General features: G+C 25.8%; 1 protein-coding gene and 1 long non-coding RNA gene across 2 annotated transcripts in view; one reads left to right on the forward strand and one right to left on the reverse strand.

Annotated features, from left to right (window-relative positions):
* LOC122858107 (microphthalmia-associated transcription factor) overlaps positions 1 to 8,037 on the forward strand; it is a 44,098-nt gene extending 36,061 nt beyond the window's left edge. Inside the window, exons 5-7 of the mRNA XM_044160795.1 lie at positions 2,257 to 2,332; positions 5,764 to 6,043; positions 7,424 to 8,037. Of these exons, the coding sequence (XP_044016730.1) occupies positions 2,257 to 2,332; positions 5,764 to 6,043; positions 7,424 to 7,663 (596 nt within the window). The 3' untranslated portion in view covers positions 7,664 to 8,037. The remainder of the gene's footprint in view (positions 1 to 2,256; positions 2,333 to 5,763; positions 6,044 to 7,423) is intronic.
* The window catches only part of LOC122858209, a 124,481-nt gene that overhangs the window by 3,018 nt on the left and 101,593 nt on the right, over positions 1 to 19,870 (reverse strand). The gene's annotated exons all lie outside the window — the stretch shown is intronic.

The raw sequence follows: 19,870 nt of genomic DNA on the forward strand, positions 1-19,870 counted from the left end.
TTAAAGCTTCTCTTAATTAATTATTTTGAGAGATTTTATTTTTTTTTTTCTCATTATTTTTGTACAATTAAAACACAAGTTGCTGATTTGTTGAATTTTTTTTTTTGCTGTTTTTTTATTAGTGGTTGAATATTAAAGAGTAAATAAATTTAATTTTAAACTAATAAAGCATATAGTTATTCATAAAATTTGAAAGAGCAGAGCTTTTTAATGTAACTCTCTGTGATGAAATAACTAAGTAAATCAACTTCAACAAACTTTTGGCATTCTTTTGGCAGAACTTGATTTTTTTTCACGTTGATTTTATCCACTGGGAGTTAACCAATCTAATCAACAAGATCAGAGCTCAAGATTCCCCCATTGCACCAATTGGGACACCAACATTGCAAAAAAACAAATATTTGAAAAAGAAACTTTGAATTTTTTTATTTATTTTTTTTTTTTCTGTTAAATTTATAGAAAATCTTTTTTTTCAAATTTTTTTATTCTCAATCTTTTCTTACTTTTCGTTTATCTTTTTTTTTTTTTTTCTTCTACTTGATATCTTTTATTTTTCCTCCCTTTAGTAATATTTTTTTTTTTATTTATTTATTTTTCTCAACAGTGTCTGCAAACTCAGCGCTTCCACTTGCTAATTTTAATTCTGTCACTCGAAACGAAAGTAAACACCTGTTGTCGACGTTTTTGCGTGTCACGTTATATAAATGCATTTTAATTTATTTTATTTAGATAAATCTGATTGCTAATTTAATTATCACAAATATTCTTTTAATTTTAATTATTTATCTTTCACAAAGATCGGTCAATTTATGTTTAATAATATACCTATATTTTATTAATTTATTTTTTCAATTGAATAATTATTTTACATTCAAAATTTTTTAAATAACTTTTCAATTTATGTATTTATTATTTTATAAATATTATTTATTTTTGATCAAAATAAACAATATTAAATTGATCATACTTGTCAGCACAGTATATTTATATTTTCCGTATGATAAATCTACATTTAGACGAATCATTTAATGTAAATATTGGTAGTGTTATAACAGAAAATAAATTGATGATACAAAGTGAGAAAAAAAATATACACAATCTGTCAAAAGCAACAGCAAGGATTCTATATCAAATGACAGCTTTACTCATGAGCATCTACTGATTTTAGTCTTATCGATGTGCTATAATTTTCACAGTATATCAGTGCTAGTTATTAGTCGTGTTAATATCACACTCAATCACACATATATCCATCAAATTAAATCTCGAGATGACTATGCAACAATTATCATAAAAAAAACTACAATTTCCATTTATTAATATTTATTAGATCTTTATTTTTTTGCTCGTTTATCAATTCTTCCAATTAGTTTGTTACATAATAGATTTATTGAAATGAAAAAATCATTATGAAGAATTGTTGTAAAAAAATTATAACAAAATGAAAAATTTAATTAACACTGACTAAATTAATAAACATTTTAATAATAATTTTTTTATAAAATAAAAGTTTTTATATGCTCTCATTCATTAGAGTGAGTTATCATTTTTCTTTTTCAAAATTTAACAAAATTTAAAATGAAAAGAAATTATATCACGTATTGATATATAAAAAATATTTAAATTTAAAATATATTAACAATAAAATATGATAAAACAAGATAAAAAAAAAAAAATAATATTATTACTATAAGTGGTTTTAAAAGTATATATATTGAATCACCTGTCGATCTAATAAAACTATTTTAAAATTGAATAGTATGTATTGTAAAATCTCACGTTAACATCGCGTGCTCTTGGGCTGATAACGAAGGTATATCGTCGTATGTGCAATACAAACGAGTATGTACAAGAACGAATGACATCACTGTCAATTGTTCTATATATTTTTTTGCTATATATACATTGGAATTTTACGTGAGTCGAATAGATATTGTCAATCTATGCCGACGTTGCAGAGAGAGAGCCAAGTGGCTAGTTCACGCTTAAAGCTCAATTCAAATAAAATGAAAAAAAAAAAAATCTATATATATAAAAATAAAATAGTAAAATCCTGGACATGAGTTGACGTTATCATTGGTGATTCTCAGAAGTCATACGAGAGGTTGAAAAACTATATGATAAATTTAATAAACATAGAAGCTTTTTTTTCATTTTCGTATTGGAAAAATTTAAATATAAATTTTACATTTAGTTTTATTATTATAATTATTATGTAGCAATAATAAAAACATTATTTATTTATTTATTTTTCAGTTGAAAGAAGACGAAGGTTTAATATCAACGACCGCATCAAGGAACTCGGTACATTATTACCTAAAATAAACGATCCGTAAGTATAAACAAAATAAATTTATCAAAAATAAATTATCATTTTCTTTTAGTAAATAGTAATACAAAATGAGATTTATAATATATTTATTTTATATACGAGTTATAAGAGTAGTTTATTAATGAGTAAAATAATTGACTTGCGTATTATTTTTTATATAATAATTATTACTTTGATCTTGAATTATTAATTCATTATGTTGTTTGAGTATACAACAGTGAGTAATGCCATACAGCTAGACTAATATAAAAATAAATAAATAAAAAAAATAATGGATGAGACGTCGGATATGGAAAGTGAGAAAGGTGAAGTGGCAAAAGCTATATGGAGGCTCGTCGAGATTCAATGAGTGGCGGAAAAGAGCTTTTACAAAAATTGCATTTTTCAACATTCGTTATTTCCATTTTGTCGTTGCATTTCCTCCCTCAAAGTAGCATTTTCGTCTCAGTTTGTCTGTTGATTTTCTATTCCTTCACAAGAGGGTTAAATAAAAATAAAAATCCTCTACTCGTATTTTCTTTTCTCAAAAAGAAATCTATTTTTATTTAATTTTTTTTTTTTTTTCGATCTAGCTCTTTGAAGTAAACATTGACGAGTATACGTTAATGGAGACAAGATCGATCGACTTGGATCAAGAGTATAAATAAAAAAAATAATATGAAAAATAGAAAAAAGATTTATTTTAAAATAAAAAAAATATATTCAAGATAGTTTTTAGACTATTTGTGGTAGTGTGATGATGATGATGCTGGAAAAAGTATATTGTCTGTGACCTGTAATCTGACACGATGAATATTATGAGACTTTTTAAGGTTGTCTTTATTCTCACTTCATCATCCTAAAATTATTATTATTATTATTTATTTTTCTCTCTCATATTTGTATTAAGTTTCAACGACATCAAGGGTTCAAGCCCATTGCATATTATATATTCTCTCTCCAGAACAACCATGCTTAAGAAATGAAAAGCTTTCGGTGAATTTTTTTTTTTTTTTTAATTTTTTTTATATATTCTTCATTTCTTTTTCCTTTATTATCATTATAATTTTTTTTTTTTTTTTTAATACTTTTCATCTTAGAATTTTTTTTATATTTTTCTTCATCTTCCATGAGCGTGTCGTTTCCCCTCACGATTCTAGTTCATTGCGGCGCTTACAAAAAGGATCCATTTACCTTCTGAAACCATGTCGACCAACTTGAATTTCAGTCTGCGGATGACGGGGCAAAGTTGCACTAATTGTAAACCTAGAAAATCCTGGATTTTTCATTTTCTTAGTTCAAAGATTTTTTTATTTTTCTTTTTGTTTTTTTTTTTTTTCGCTCAGAATATTCAATTTTATTTTATATATTTCCCCGTGCTTGTTAATTTTATACTTTACGATTATTATTATACAAATGTATATTTTTTTTTTTTATCCAATTGTCTTTGACTTTGTTGAACTCTTTGAAAAAAAATAAATAAATAAAACTATAATTTTACAGTAACTTAGTCTTGTCCCGATTTTTTTTTTTATTGAATAGACAAGTTGAAATATTCTGTTGGATCTAGCTTAGATATAGTTAAGAAAAAAGTTACAAACACGATATACAAAATATATATACAGGCTATATTGAACCATTGAAGGACCATTGAAACTTGCAGACATGATTACTTGACTCTCATCCTCATCGTCATCCTTTGAAGTCGTATGAAATGTCTGATGAGACATATATATATATTTACTTGAGTTTAAATTTTTGATGATCATCATAGAAATGTTTTAAAATAGTACATCTTAACTTAAATTTTGAAGTTTTTAAATTTTTTAAATTGAGAATAAATATTGTAACTAACGAGCCAAAGAACGTTTCACAAATACCGGAAGATGGGCCCGCATGAATTGACCATTTATCAATCTGTTTCTGGTGCAAGTATCATTAGTCAGTGTCATCGACCACAAGGACTTAAAAACTTTTGTATCCTCACACGCCTCATGAACGCTAGCATTACATCAATTGTCTATCTTTCTCTTACATATATATATCAACCTTGATTCACCAAACAATTCTCGTGCGTTACGAATTTATCCCTCTTGTTGGATCAAGGGCTTCATCCGTGCAACCACCCATGCAATACGTATCAAGCATATATACCAGCCAATATATGCACATTTATTTTGACTTGAAATCGTTAGACGAACCTGACAGGTCTAGGGGCTTAACCAATACTTGACACATAATTTACGACTTAAATTATATCGTTTATTCTTCACTTAAATTTTATCATAATACCTATGTTCATTTTATTTTATTTTTTTTCTTTATCTTTTTAGTATATTTGATTTAAAACAAAAAATACACTTTTTATTAAGTATAATTATTATTTTTTATTTTATTTTTTTAAATAAATCCAGCAAACAATCCATAAAATTATTATTCTTTTTTTTTAAACTGGTTTTTTATACAGTCTATGTATGTAACAATGTATGCATAAATTTTTATGCTAATTTACATATAAAGTTTGAAACAAAGTGTTGAAATAAAAAGTATAAAATTTTATTAATAATTATGGCAATACTAATTTTTTTGTATGATAATTTTTACATTTTATTTTTTTTGTTTTTTATAACTGGAAAATTTTTCAAGTTTTATTTGTATATTGATTTTTTATATTTACAAATTTTCCATAATGAAAAATTTTGTTTTTTTTTGCTATTTTTTAAAAGCTATTATAAAAGTCAATTTGAGTGAGATATTCGTGGTCATTGCAGTATGAAGTACACGTCAGGATAAAAAGTACGACAGAATTTTAAATTATGTAAACTTCCTCAAAAGTCAGAGGTAAATTTTGAAACTTTTATTAGGTACATCCAAGCGGATAATGCAAAATGAAAAGAAAAAAAAATGAATAAATAAAGCTACAATGGTCTATATATACTAGTGGTGGTAAATAAATAAAAAAAATAATATATAACAAAAAGAAAACTAAGGAAAAAAAAAAACAAACAATATATAAAAAAATAAATAAATTAGCCTCCTGATAGTACAAGAGTTTTACATTCGTAGGATTGCGTTGTTGAAAAAATCTACTAGATATACTGAAAAATATTAAAACATTTTGTACAATGCTTCTCGTGTTGTTTCAGCCATAACAATAAACTTCAAGATATCCAAAAGACCCATTTAAACAGATATATATATTTGAGACAAAATATCAACAACGGAGATTTAACACTTTTTATCTTTCTCAACTTTCTTTAGTCGCAGCAAATTGTTGAATTTACTTTGGTATTATATTTGCACCTCATATACACTATTGCCACAACTTGTCCACTAATCTCTTGTAAAAATAAAAAAATAAATATAGCTATAAATAAATGAAAAAAAAAAAAAATACTTGTTACTTGTTAATTAAATATTTTTTAATAAATTTTTATTTTTGTTTTGTTTAGATATTATGATATTGTTAGAGACGTCAGACCGAATAAAGGAACAATATTAAAATCATCAGTAGAATATATAAAACGTTTAAAAAATGAGGTCACAAGACTTAAACAAAATGAGTCAAAAACAAAACAGCTTGAATATCAAAATGAAAGATTACGTAGACGTGTTGAAGAACTTGAAGGACGATCAATACAATATCGTTGTTTAATTCCAACTTCAAATGAACCAACTTCATCGGCTGATTTAATTGGCCTCTTTTCTAGAACTAAACGTGATCGAAGAAAGGTATATTAAATTTTTTTTATATTTATATTATTTTTAAGAAAATTATTTTTATTTTTTTTTTTTTTTATTTTTTATAGCTATTTTTTACTGCTGCTTTTATCTTATTATTTATTTATTCTCTACTATTCTGCATTTTGTCTCATTCATTTTATATTTTATTTTTTATTTTTTTTTTCCCTCTTGAAATCCGATCTTACTGAGGACAAAAGCAGCTAGAGGGTAAATCGTAATTTGTACAGACTATTTTTTATATTTGTTTGCTAAAAAATGTTGACAATCTTGACTCTGAATTATTATCAACAATAAAATCTGCTTCATCTTATCTTGTCCGCTTTTTTTTTTTTATCTCAATTCTTAAAGTTTTTTATTATTTTACATTTTTTTTTTTTTTTTGCTAGTATTGACATTTTATGTATGATAAATTTAATGATTTTGTTTACAAAGTAATTATCACATTTTATATTTATTTATTTTAAAATCACTTGGTAATTAATTTTTTTTAATTATTTGATTATTTAGCTGATGCATTTTATTAGACTTTTGCTTGAAAACTTTTATATTAATATTTAATCTCATCAGCAATCTCACTACTACAAATAAGAATAAATTCGAAAAAAAAAGGGAAATTTTTTTTTAAAGTTTCATTAAACTTGTAATGGATTAATATGATATTAATCCGAGAGAATATTGTCGAGCTATTTCAATAGAAAAATTTATAAATAAAAATATTATTTTTTAAAAGTTTGAATAAACTTTACAACATAAATTGTATTCCAAAGGGAGCTATCTTACTTGAAACAAATATTTGTTTAAAGTTTAATAACTTTGGTGTTTTGTTTGTCTCCCAAGATTATTATTTTATTTTTTATATTTTTTTAACTTTCTTCATATCAACATATAAAATAAAATATATCATAAAAAGTTTTAAAGTTGATATTTTTTTATTTATATAAATATAATATATTTAATTGTATATTTAAAAAAAAATATATAATCTAGTTATTCATATTGTCTAGTATCTAAAATCCAATTGACATTGTCTTGAAAAGTTTTCATCAAATTTTATATTGTTCACTTTTAGCTACCTTTAGACACCAGTATACATCCAATCGAGTCATTGGAAAAACGAAAGTTACTTGTTTCAAAATTGTTTAACTGCGTTTGTCCAGAACTAAAAGACATCTAAAGTTTTTAGCTCATTTTAGTACAAAACAAATAAAAAAAAAAAGAAGAAATTTACGAAAAACTTTGTTTAATTTTTTTTTCTTTCCATTTTACTTTAAACAAAGTTTCATTTTATAATAATATACTTAAAACTAATCTAAATTTATTATCAAGTTCAAATAATAATGATAATTTTTTGTCAATTAATTATTATAGATGCCAGAAATGATAACTGACGATACATCTGTACTGAATATGGCACATTTTGAAGATTTAATGGAAGATGATACATGTGGTCCAGTTCATGGTGGTGATCCAATGTTGTCATCACCACATTTACCACCATTGAGCCCACCAGCACCAGTATGTCATCATCCATTACCAGATGAAGATACCCTTGGTAGTTTAGCACCAACTAGCTCAAATTGTTCATCTGACATGGACATTGTTGCGTAGCCATAAGCCACAATATTATATTGATTATGAAATATTTATATCATATTGATTATTTATTTTTTAAATAGTACCAATAGTATATTATTCATCAAAAATCATCTCATAATAATATTTTAAAAAGCTCGTAAAATAGATTTTTTTTGCTGTTATATTTTTAATGTAGATTATTGTTTTTTGTTTTTTTTTTTTCATTTTAATATTGTTACGTATTTTTTTAAATTATCAGTTTATTGATTGATGCTTGTACCATATGTGAATATAGAGAATGATCGATTGAGATCTGAATGAGACGAGATAAGAGTGAATGGACATCAAGAGTTGCTGTTGAGAATTCAACTGTGTGTTGATTGAAGTTTAACAGTATGGCGAAAATTGGCTTTCAGTTTGAATTGAATTTCACGAGGTATATATTCTATCAAACTTTGTTATTCTTGTGGTCACTCTTGCTCTGTACTACTATTGTCAGCACTTGACCCCTTTTACTCTGACACACTAGGCTTAATTTTAGCCTTATGTCATGTGTTTAAAAAACAAAATACAAACATTTTCGTTTTTTTTTTTATACAAATAAAAATTTTAATATTCAAATGAATAATATTAAAGGCAATAAATAATTATATAATATAAAAAAAATTAAATGAAAAATAATTTTTTTCACGTGTAGATGATTAAACTTGACATGAAAAATAAAAAATGCACTTACCTTGTAACCATAAAATTGTGACGACTATGGTGCTGTCTTGGGATTTAAACAGAGTTAAGATATACACTCAACGATATAAATTCGACGTATGTATTTCAAAAGTACTAAATGTTATTGCAGGTAGATTTATGAGATTTGTGCTTTGTTGAAAATAAAAAAAAATTATTTTTATGTGAAAAACGTACAAAGAATAAAAGTCACATGAAGAAAGACAAGTAAAAATTTACAAAATACATACGATTGCATCAAATAATTTCCAATTGATTTTAAATACAAATTTTTATTTTTATTTATTAAATAAATATATATAAAAAATTGAACAATAATATGAGAACAAATTTTACGAATAAAAATTCTTTTATCGAATATATTTCATTGTAATAAATTCAAATAATATATATAATTTTAAAAAATACAAAAACCAAAAGAAGATTGAGATATTATTAAAAAGAAAAATAATTTTTTTTATATATTATTATAATTTTATTTATTTGTCATTATACGATTTCTCTGATTCGCTAAACTGTGTATAGCTACTGAATTAAATTAATAATTCATGTGCGTATTTTTACGATACTATTGACTCGTGAATTGAGGACGATAATGCGCATTTCAATACTCGTTTTTGTGTTGCATACATATCCAAGTCGATCAGAATTCTCATAGTGTTTACAATTTGATATTTTGTGCATGTACACAAATTGCGTATGTATATATCTGCTTCATATCATATATATATCGATTGAAAATTCACAGTACACAATTTACAAAAAAAAAAAAAAACAAATATAATAATAGAAAATTTTATTTTTAGAACAACCAGACTATAAGTTTATACCTCAGAAATTAATGAAGTTAAATAAATTTTTGATAATTAAATTTGATATTTTTATCAATCATTGAGATATTAAAGCTAAATTTAAAAAAAATTATAGGACCAATTAATGAAATAAAAATTGTATACTTAAGATAAATATATTGGCAATATTAGAAAATTGAATAAATATAAAAAATAGTATTAAATAATAATTAATTATTAAGATATAAAAAAAAAATATTTTTGATGATGAATTTTAATGTTAATATGTCTTGCGTTTACAACGTTATTAGTATAAGTGTTTCACCAGCCACGACAACTTCCCATTAAATTGTACATGATTATTAATAATTCACATAATTAATGTATACGTAGAAATGTTGTTACAAAGTCACTGGCCATTGTGCATAATACATATCGTGAGTCACATACATAAAAATGAAAGAAAATAAAAGAAAAAAAAAAAATGTCTACGACTATTATCAAAGCTACTTTGACTTTGTTTTATCAAGTATGCGTGTGTCTGTCTATCCAATGTATAAATTATTTATTTTTTATTTATTCTTCTTGAGAGTAAAAAAAATAATAATAAAATTACAACGAACAAAAACGTGTACTACGAGTATATATCAACAAAATGTGAAAAGAAAAATGTTAAAGTTGTTGTTATACATAGTTTATATGATATCTTTATTTCAGTTTTTTTCATTTTTTCAATTTTGATAGTTGAAAATAATACTGTGTCGTATTTCTAACAGAAAATTTTTCTACGATTATTCAAGTAATTTTTAGTAATGAGAAATTTCTGTTAGTAAAGACGACGTTATGTTAAAAATTAAAAATAATTTTATTTCAATAAAGTTGTTGTTGTTATTGTCAATTGAATTGATTACGAATAATATTAAAAAAAAAAAAAGGAAAATTTTATTTATTTGATGTTTATATTTATGAAAGAAATTCATGGGTTTTAAATTTTGTCATAGATCATCAAGAAATCATTAAGGGACATCAAGACTCTTTTAAAATATCAAATGACACTTGAATTATTTTATTTTTAATAACTAGAAATAAACATAAAATTAATTGAGTAAATTTAATATTTTTTTTTTACAGAAAAAGTTGTATAGGTATATTATAAAATTATTTGATAAGGTGATAAGTGATGACTCACTTGTTCCAGGATGATGGTGACGAAGAGCGTATATTATCTTATAAATTCATGAATATATATTAACGCATGATATAACCCATCGGGATCAGTAGACCTGTCTCAACAATATTTTGTCTTGTATATTTATACAGCATACAACAAATATTTTAACAACAATGGTTGCTCATAAATATTGGTAAAATGCAATATTATAAAAGCTTGTGCATTATGGGGTGTCGTCTCCAACAGAGTTACCAAGAAAAAAAAAATTTTTTCTTTTTTCTCACAAACGAGACTGTTCTGTAGATAGTAATATTCGCTGTTAAACATGACCTACTAAATTTTCTTCATTATTATATCCAGGTATAAAAAGTTTTTTTTTTTTTTTTTTTTTATAAATTCAAAACTTTGGAAATTATTGAATAGAAAAAAAAATAAAGTACACTCCTTTTTTTTTCTCTACTGTCGATTGAATATTTTAAAATACAGTTTTTTTTTTTTTTTTAAATTGCAAATTGAATATTAATAACTGAAAAATTCAAGCTTCATAAATTAATAAAAAAGAAAAATTAATAATTTAATTTTTTTAATGTAATGTTTTAATATTAAAAACATTTCGTGGTGAGATATACGAATTTTTAGAAACATCTAGAGGGGATAATAAAAAAAAAATAAAAATATAAAGGATGGGCTGGTATCGTGATTGAAAACGGAAGTTCAGATGAAAAACTCAACCCCGGAAGACGCAAACGCCGCGGGTTAATAGGGCGGAAACTATTCATTCGTTGAATTTTGCACCAGCTTTGTACAATCGATATCCGTGCCTCTCAGCTTGATATCTCGATGACGAGATGATAGCCACTCGATTCAATCGATCGACCAAAAAAATCATCCTCCAAATACTCAAGTAAAAAAATAAATAAATAAAAAAAAAAACTGATTTATAATATTTTTATTTATCAATATATACTATCATTTCATTGCGATATATATATGATTTTTTTTTCCGTTAGGATTTGCTTGAAAAAAAAGCTCTCGTTTTTTTATTTTTCAGACGGACAAAATCGTATGGATAAATCCCTTCATTTATTATAACACCACCCCTTAGCCAGTCACTTGACGCTCAAAATTCGTTCCGTCGCTTTTCTCTCTTAGCCAAATCCTCGGATGATTTCACAGTTCAAAAATTCTAGAAGCCTCTCAGCATTAATTTTTTCTCAAAAAAAAATTTAAAAAATGCTAAAATAACAAAACAAAAAAACGAAAATGAGACTGAGTATCTTTTAGGTACCTCTTACCGTTATGGAGGTAAGGTGGTATATAAGTTCGCGTACCGGATAGAATAATTGAGGAGAAAAAAAAATATAAGGAGAAATTTTTTTTACATCCGTTAATGGCCACGTCTCAACTTTTCTCTACCTCGAAATTTCTTTTTTCATGTTACCGGTAACAGTCACGTTTCCAAACTCATACAAATAATTTGTCATTTAACATTAAAAATTTTAAACCGGAAATTTATATAATATTTACAATAATGCATAGAAAAATTTTTAATTTATTTATTAAAAAATAAATGTATACATTTTGAGATACATTCGATGTTAAATCAAACGGTATTTTATTTTTTTAAAAGCAGTTTATTTATATGAAAAAAAAAAATAACGAAACAACAATAGAAATAATTGAAAATATAAAAAAAAAAAGCAAGCAAAAGAATTGAACACAGCACATTTAGAGAATAGATGAAATAAGAAATAAAAAAAATAAATTGCAACCAATGCACAAAACCCAACAATGTTGGTTATATGCTTGCATGTCAAAGTTCTCTTCGTGTGGTGAACTTCTTGCTGCATGAGACTTGCTAGTTGCTGGAGAAAAGCTTGTACACCCCATTACGGTTTCACATCCCATTTTACTATCACCTCTGTTATTCTCTTCAATTCTGTGAGCAAGCATCTTGTGTGCATAAAGACACATTTTCTCTCGTCTCTATAAGTACATACACTTTCTCTATTTGTCTATGCGAGCAAAATACGTTTATTTTTATTTTTTTAATATCATCTCAACTTGCCAATGTAGAGTACAAAAAAGAAAACAATTTACAACAAATGACATTTGATATAATCACAAGCTGAAAGTATATGAAAAATAAAAAAATTAATTCATCAAAAATAAAATGAAAAAAGTAAAAAACTTTTTCATCCAATAATTTAATAAATTGTGTATGAAAATTGCGTTGGCACTTATTCTGACATGAAGAATAAAAATGAAGCTGTGTTTTTTTTTTAATTTTATTTTTTTTCAGAAACAAGGTGTCAGTTTATGTTGTGTTGGTGATCTTGGATGTCTGGGTTATGTAGTGGGTTGACGTGTAAATTGAAGCGATCCTTTATAATATATAGGGTCATGTTGTCAACTGCTCAACAAACTGGAAGTAATCTTGTTTGAAATTTTGAAATGCGTATTCTTTGTGATGAACAATGATCTTTTTGTAAAGCCATGCGTCATAATTTAATGTATGACTTGTTAATTTTTAAATGTAGCTGATATAATATTCCGACAAATAATATCCATATGAATATACTATGAAAATTTTTCTTTTTTTTTCCACAAGTAATAACATTTATAAAATCTGGATAAAAGATAATATTGTTTTACATCTTTCCATAAAACAAAAAGGTCTATATATTATTTTTCATTTAAGAATTGCAGATCTGCGAGAGAGAAAACCACATGAGGGTTGGTTAAGCAGCCACTAGCTACTGACTCGACACGACTCGTTAAGTCGATTCTATGCTTTTAATGTTGCCACTAAAATTCAAAAATTTTATTTATTTTTTACCATGGAATAATTTTATCCTCACTGCAGGACACGATAGTATAGTTTTTAAAAATTTTTAAATTATAAAAGCAGCAAAAGAATAACAAGTATATAAAAAATTAAAATTTAATTCTGCTTTAATAATTAATCCTTTATTTAATTAAAAAAAAAAAAAATAAAACATTGAATAGACCATTAAAATAAATTTCAATTGATACACATTTTATATTAATATTTTCAAAAGTAATATATATTTTCGACAGCTTTTCAGTGTTTCAAACTTGAAGAGAAAAAAAAAAAAAAAAAAAGATGAGTATGACATAAAAAGTTATGTATTCATATATGTATATACAGTTGAGCTGTATAATGTAGAGTGAGGTCAATATTCCCATGGCATTTTGCCTCTCGGATGAACAAATACGTGACCGTCGATTTCCCTGTCGCGAGTCGAAAATAAGGTTCGAACGTAAAATTGTCACGACAATCGAGAATAGCTTTGGGAATTCATCAAAACGTTTTATTTATAAATTCCTTTTTTTTTTTTTATGTTTTTTCATTTGTGTTTCTTGTCTCTTTTTCACGACATGCATACTTTACTTTTTATTTTATTTATTTATATTTTTTTTTCATTTGGTATTTTGCAATAGTAGGTAGTGTGAATAATTCGTGTGAAATTGAACACATTACGCATCAGTCACTTTTTGAATCGCATCAACATATATGCACTACAGTCAAAATTCTTCTTCTCTGGTATTCAGTTTGCCTTTGTATTGCAGACATACCTTTGAAGAATACATAAGGTTTTTCAATTTAAATTCGAACAGACCACCAACCACACAAAATGTCATCGAAAAACACAAAGAAGGTCAACGATCATACTGTAACCAACTCCCTGATATCAAAAATAAAAATCAATAAATAATAAAATTAACATTAATCTATAAATTTAATCTAATCATTTTTTTTGTTTTTTTAAATTAAGCTCTTATTATACATTTGTAATTTAAAAAATAAATTATTTTAATTACTCATTCTTTTGTCTTAAATATGCGAGTATAAAAAAAATTTCTACCGTTTCTACGCACAAGAGAATTTAATAACCAGCATTTGGTGTCTATCAGCGATGATTTACGCCGAATTATAATGAGAAAATAATTAATAATAAAAATGAAAAAGTGAGTGTGAATAACAATGCGAAAATTGTAAAAAACAAAATAATAAAATAATAAAAATTTTACAAATAATATTTAATTTATGTTTTATAAGCTTTCTTAATTAATATTTCATGTAGAAGAAACACAAATATAGCTATAAAGTAATTAAATAAATGTCCTGAAGTTATCAATTTGAAAATGACAAAAATATTTCTGTTGAACTTGTACATGTCATGTAGATATAACCAAAAAGCAAGTAGCCTCAGGCGTATTTACAGAATATAATAGAAAGCAGTAGCCACGTTAATGAAACCAAAGTTTGAATTGATATATAACGTAGATTTTGGTCAGACATATGAAAGTGGATTAAGTTTCCATTACACAACGAATATTTGCTCATGGTTAATATTACAAATGGTCATTTTTTATTATTTACCATGCGAACTGTCAAAATATATATTTTCCTTGATAATAATCATCATTTCCCATGATGATAATTATGTAAAACTCACGTAGGATAATAAAGCTCCTTAAAAATTATCCCTCGAGTGTTATTTTCATTGCTTGCTTTGTGTACTTGTGTTGGCATTATTATTCATAGGGTTTTTTAATTTTAAATAGTTGCTTAGAAATAATTTTATGACTATTAAAACAATATAAAAAAATTCTGCAAGTTACAATAATGAATATTAATTTTTAAATATTATCTAAGAGTGACAGGTAATTTAGTATACTATCAAAATCGTTTTAACAGTTAAATTATATAGATAGTTAATTGCTCTGCAGGTTACACGAATTTATTTTCATTATTTATATTTTTTTTTTACATTTTATTCAAGTTTAATGGTAATAATTTGTGATGATATTTATGTGTAGCTAGATTGTAGGTCAGGTTTTACAATTTTAATATGTAAGAAAAATTTTTGTTAAACTCTAGAAGAAATCGTAAAAATGATTATCTTATTTTGATGACAATCTTAACGATCGCTAGACTGCATTTAACATGGTTGAGGAAAACAACCAACTATTCTACGATTGACTATATACACGATTATTTAGAGCCACACAAATGTCAGAATGATGCAGTTAAATTTAAATTTATGTCTTTCTCAATCATCGTAAATTTTGGCTTTCTACAAGGGATGCTTGTCTGTTTCTATCCTGTTAAATGTATTAATGTAAAAAATTTGTTGGTGAGTTTACGAGTGAATTATAAGTCATTTCATTTTAAATGACTCAAGCTATATTCAGAATATTCTAAACTATTTCTGTATACTTTTTTTATTCAACTTTAATCTTGAAAAGTTAAAAAAACATTCATTTATAGTTCTATTTTATTTTATTTTATTTTTTATCTCATTATTAAATTTTATTCGTTTAAAAAAAAATTATAGAAACAATTCTATCAACTTTTTAAGAATATTAAAAAATGAGATGATTATTTTTATAATAATTATATTGCAATATAACATCTGGTCACTTCAACTACATGTCAAGTGTCAAAAAAAAAATTTAAAAAAAAAAACGAAACTTTGTTTCATAAATTTCAGTTACTTCAAGATTCTTTTGTTCGTGAGTTTGAAAAGTCGTCCGTCGTTTGCACCCGTTGCGTTTCGAGGATCAAAATGAATATAATATTTGAAAAGTTTTTAGTTCACAGTGGGTCATACCTCTTTTGATTGCCTGTAGGCAATTTCGTTTGAGGATTACTATTGGCAGCATCATATTCATATGAAATCATTCATAAAACATTCGACACTCAAAAATAAAAAAAAAATACATACACATGTACATGTATTAATATATAAAATGAACGTTTGTTTATTTTTAAATTTTCTATTTATATAGATGAGAAGAAAGAAAAATTCGAGACGATAAAAAAAGGTTATTGGAGAAAATAAAATCTACGAGATCACGCGTAGAGTATACCCGAGGCATATAGGGTGTGATCCAATTTTTTCAACCATCAGAGGCATCGGTTGCACGTGCGAAAACAATCTATTGACTTCAATATACAAAGAATGAAAAAATAAAAAAAAAATCATTATACAAAGAAGACAATAAACAAAAAAATTTTTATATTTCTGAATTTTTATTTCTTCAAATTTTTTCCTCTGAATTATAAAAAATTGAATAGGCTCGTGACTTGTGTATACGAAACAAAAAAAAAAAAAAAAACATACATCGATGATGAATTTAACACACTTGTAGCTGACACTAAAATCGATTCAAAAAATTAAACAAATACTTTTGACAAACAGTTGCAATTTATAAAAAAAATGAATAACAAAAGTTGAAAAATATGTCATTTGATTTATCAGTAAATACTTTTGGCAAAAGAATAAAATTATTTATAACAAGTTGTAATTTATTTATTTATTTAAAAAACACAAATGTAATTAAATCCACGAGTGTAATAAAATTTGCTTAAACAAAAAAGCCATTAAGTAACAATGAAATCACAGTGTCTTGAGAATTGATGATTTTTTTTCTATTTGAAAAACGAAAAAAGGGTTTTATTTGTTGCATAAAAAAATAGCAAGTGGCAATCAAGTAGCTGAAAGTCAGTGAAGTCTCTGGAGTCTCTTTTCACCACTGTTCCACAGACGCCGATCGTAATTTCTATCTAATTGAGAAATTATTCAGGATCTTCCTGAATTTCTCTCCTCTCTCACCATTCAACTGTCCTCTGGTTCCACCCAGATTTCCTCTAACATCTAGTCAATCTACTCTCTCTCTCTTCCTTTCTTTTTCAAACTATTTTTGCATTTTCCATTTTACCTCTCAATGACATTTATAATATACCACCAACTGATACTAGACACCTTGCTAGATTCTCAATAACCTTTCTAACAAAATTCATCTTTCAAATATGACACTACGTAATGAATTTAAATTAACTTAACCGAGCGTGTGAAAATTCTTTGAACAAAGTTTTACTCAATGACTGAAAATTAATTTAATATAAAAACTTATAAATGTATTTTTTTTTTTATTTTAATTTATTCATTAAATGTATAAAATATTTAAAATAATAAAATTTAAATATGACAAATTAATGTAATTTTTTTTTCGAAATATTTTATTCATATTAATTAAAAAAATTAATAAATAAATAAATCAAGCTGTTGGATATTTTTATAATGCAAATGAAGCTTTGAAAGAAATAAAAAAAAGGAGAAATAATTAATAATAAAATAAGCTAAAAAAACATAAAATGAAATATATAAAACAGTTGCTAATATTTATATTTTATTTTTTCATGAGGGATAATAAAGATGCTACAGGATAGAAAAAAAGGTCAGTATATATGCAAAAGAATATAAAGCCTCGTCAAATCGATAACGCTAACGAGTGCCAGGAGCTATAAGGCAGGATTTTCACTGGCTTTCTCAGAATTTCGTGACCCGAATAAGAAAAATGCACAAGGGACAAAAAGAAAAAACATATATGTATGTATCATCATTTAATATATATCTTAACAGTAGTAGATAGATATTTATGCTGATAACTAATCCTCAGCAATATAATATCACAAAAAATATTATTCAAAATGTCATGGGTAGTCTTTGGGTTACTGAAAAGTGACCCTATCTCTCTTCAGGTGGCCCTATTTTTGATCACACCTCAAATAAATCCAAGTCATCATGAAAAGGTCAGGACAAATAACAAGCCATTCATATTCACAATAATCTAGCTTATATGATATATATATTTTTTTTCTCTCTTTTTATAATATAATAAATCATTGAAATTGGTTGTTGGTTGATGAGTCATTCATCTGTGATAGTCAACAATTTTCGTGTCAACATTGTCACGAATTTACAATATAGATTCGTGAAAATATCTGCGTACAAATTGTAACGTTATATACATTCACGCATTCGGCCAATTATTTGCAGATTAATAGGACGAAGGGCATTGCTAGGTTTGCCTCGAACAATTTCGATCGACCATAAATGCTCTACTCTTGTACCACAGTGTTTCATTCTCTTCTCTCTCCCCATTAATTCACATAACATTATTACATGCGATTGAAATGTTCAAACTACTGTTCGTTCTATATGCAACTATGAGTTTCACATTTACTACGATACACTGAATCTCTCTTTGGATTTGCTACTGGTTATTGTCAATATATGTATATGCACTAAAAGGCTCAATGACTGACTTGAAATTGGACTTGAATGACTTCAAGTGAATAATTGTAAATATGGGCTTTGGATAAACATTAGGTAGTACACTGAGTATATAATCTTCAGCTTTGCATTGTTAATTAACATGAAAAAAAAAAAAAAAAGCTCAATACATTTGTTGGAAAAGTCAATATTCTTGTAAATAAAGCAAAAATTAAATCATTTATTTACTCTATTTTTTCATTTGAAAATTATGCTATATTTTAAATTTTTTAAATGAATTTTTATAAATTTTATTAAACTTAATCATAATAAAATTATACAATGTAAATAATTGTTTTTTTTTTTTTGTAAATTTTTATTTTTGTTATTAGGATTTTGAGGGCGTGTCTGACTAGTATGACTGTATGAAATTTAGAGAGACCTTCTTGGTCGTTCAAAGTCACACTATGTTTCTATGGCTACACGGTTATCGTTGACTTGAACCTTCTGGCTTTCTACACAATATATATAGTTATATATTGCAATGTGTATCTGATGTGTATTTACCCAGAGACCAGAGACTTTCCTCTGTACATGATTACTCACACCAATCTTCTGTCTGATGCTCGTTAGAGAGACAGTTTCGTGTACTTGCCTGCCAGTTTCCTTCCCTGTCTAACTCTGTACACCTTTACAAAACCACCAACATCACCAACATCACCACGACTACCACTACTACCACTATTACCTCTCTTGACTCTTCACCAGTTGAGAGAATCTCCTCTGCAGTCAGGGACATACGTCTCGTATTTACATACACTGACCATCTCTCGACTAGTTGGTACAAACCAAGCCCCGTACAATTAACCCTTGTTGGCCCTATACCAACGTCACTATAACCAAGCTATATATGTAAGCTAGACTTTCACATCAGTGTTTTATCCACTGAAGCTTTATTTTGAATAATATCCTTTGCCATTTACCAAGACAAAGGCTACCTTTTATTAGTTCATGTTTCACATTTTATACCGGTAAATTCACTTTTATAAAAATTATTCTATTTTGTTATGTCATTTATTTTGTTTTAATATAACACCACAATTTGCTTGTTTTTATATATATATAATTATAGTATTTTTATTCGTAAATAGCCAAGGAAAAGATACAAAAATTTTAGCAAATTTAATTTTATTTTTAAAAGAAATTTCTTGAGGGTTTTTTATTTCGATAATTAAGACTTTGGTATTTCACTAAAACATTACGTGTCGATTGGGACACACACATGGTTGTGAGGGCAAAATGTAGACGAGAAATTCGAATGAGCTGTGAATTTCCCAAGTGACTGGACGAGAGTCAGTACAAATTTATGACCAAGTTATTCATTTCGAGTTTGATTAATTATTCCATATGGACATATGGAATACACCACGGGAATATTTGTGCA

Source organism: Aphidius gifuensis, linkage group LG5 (assembly GCF_014905175.1).
Source record: "Aphidius gifuensis isolate YNYX2018 linkage group LG5, ASM1490517v1, whole genome shotgun sequence".
Classification (NCBI taxonomy): Eukaryota; Metazoa; Arthropoda; class Insecta; order Hymenoptera; family Braconidae; genus Aphidius; species Aphidius gifuensis.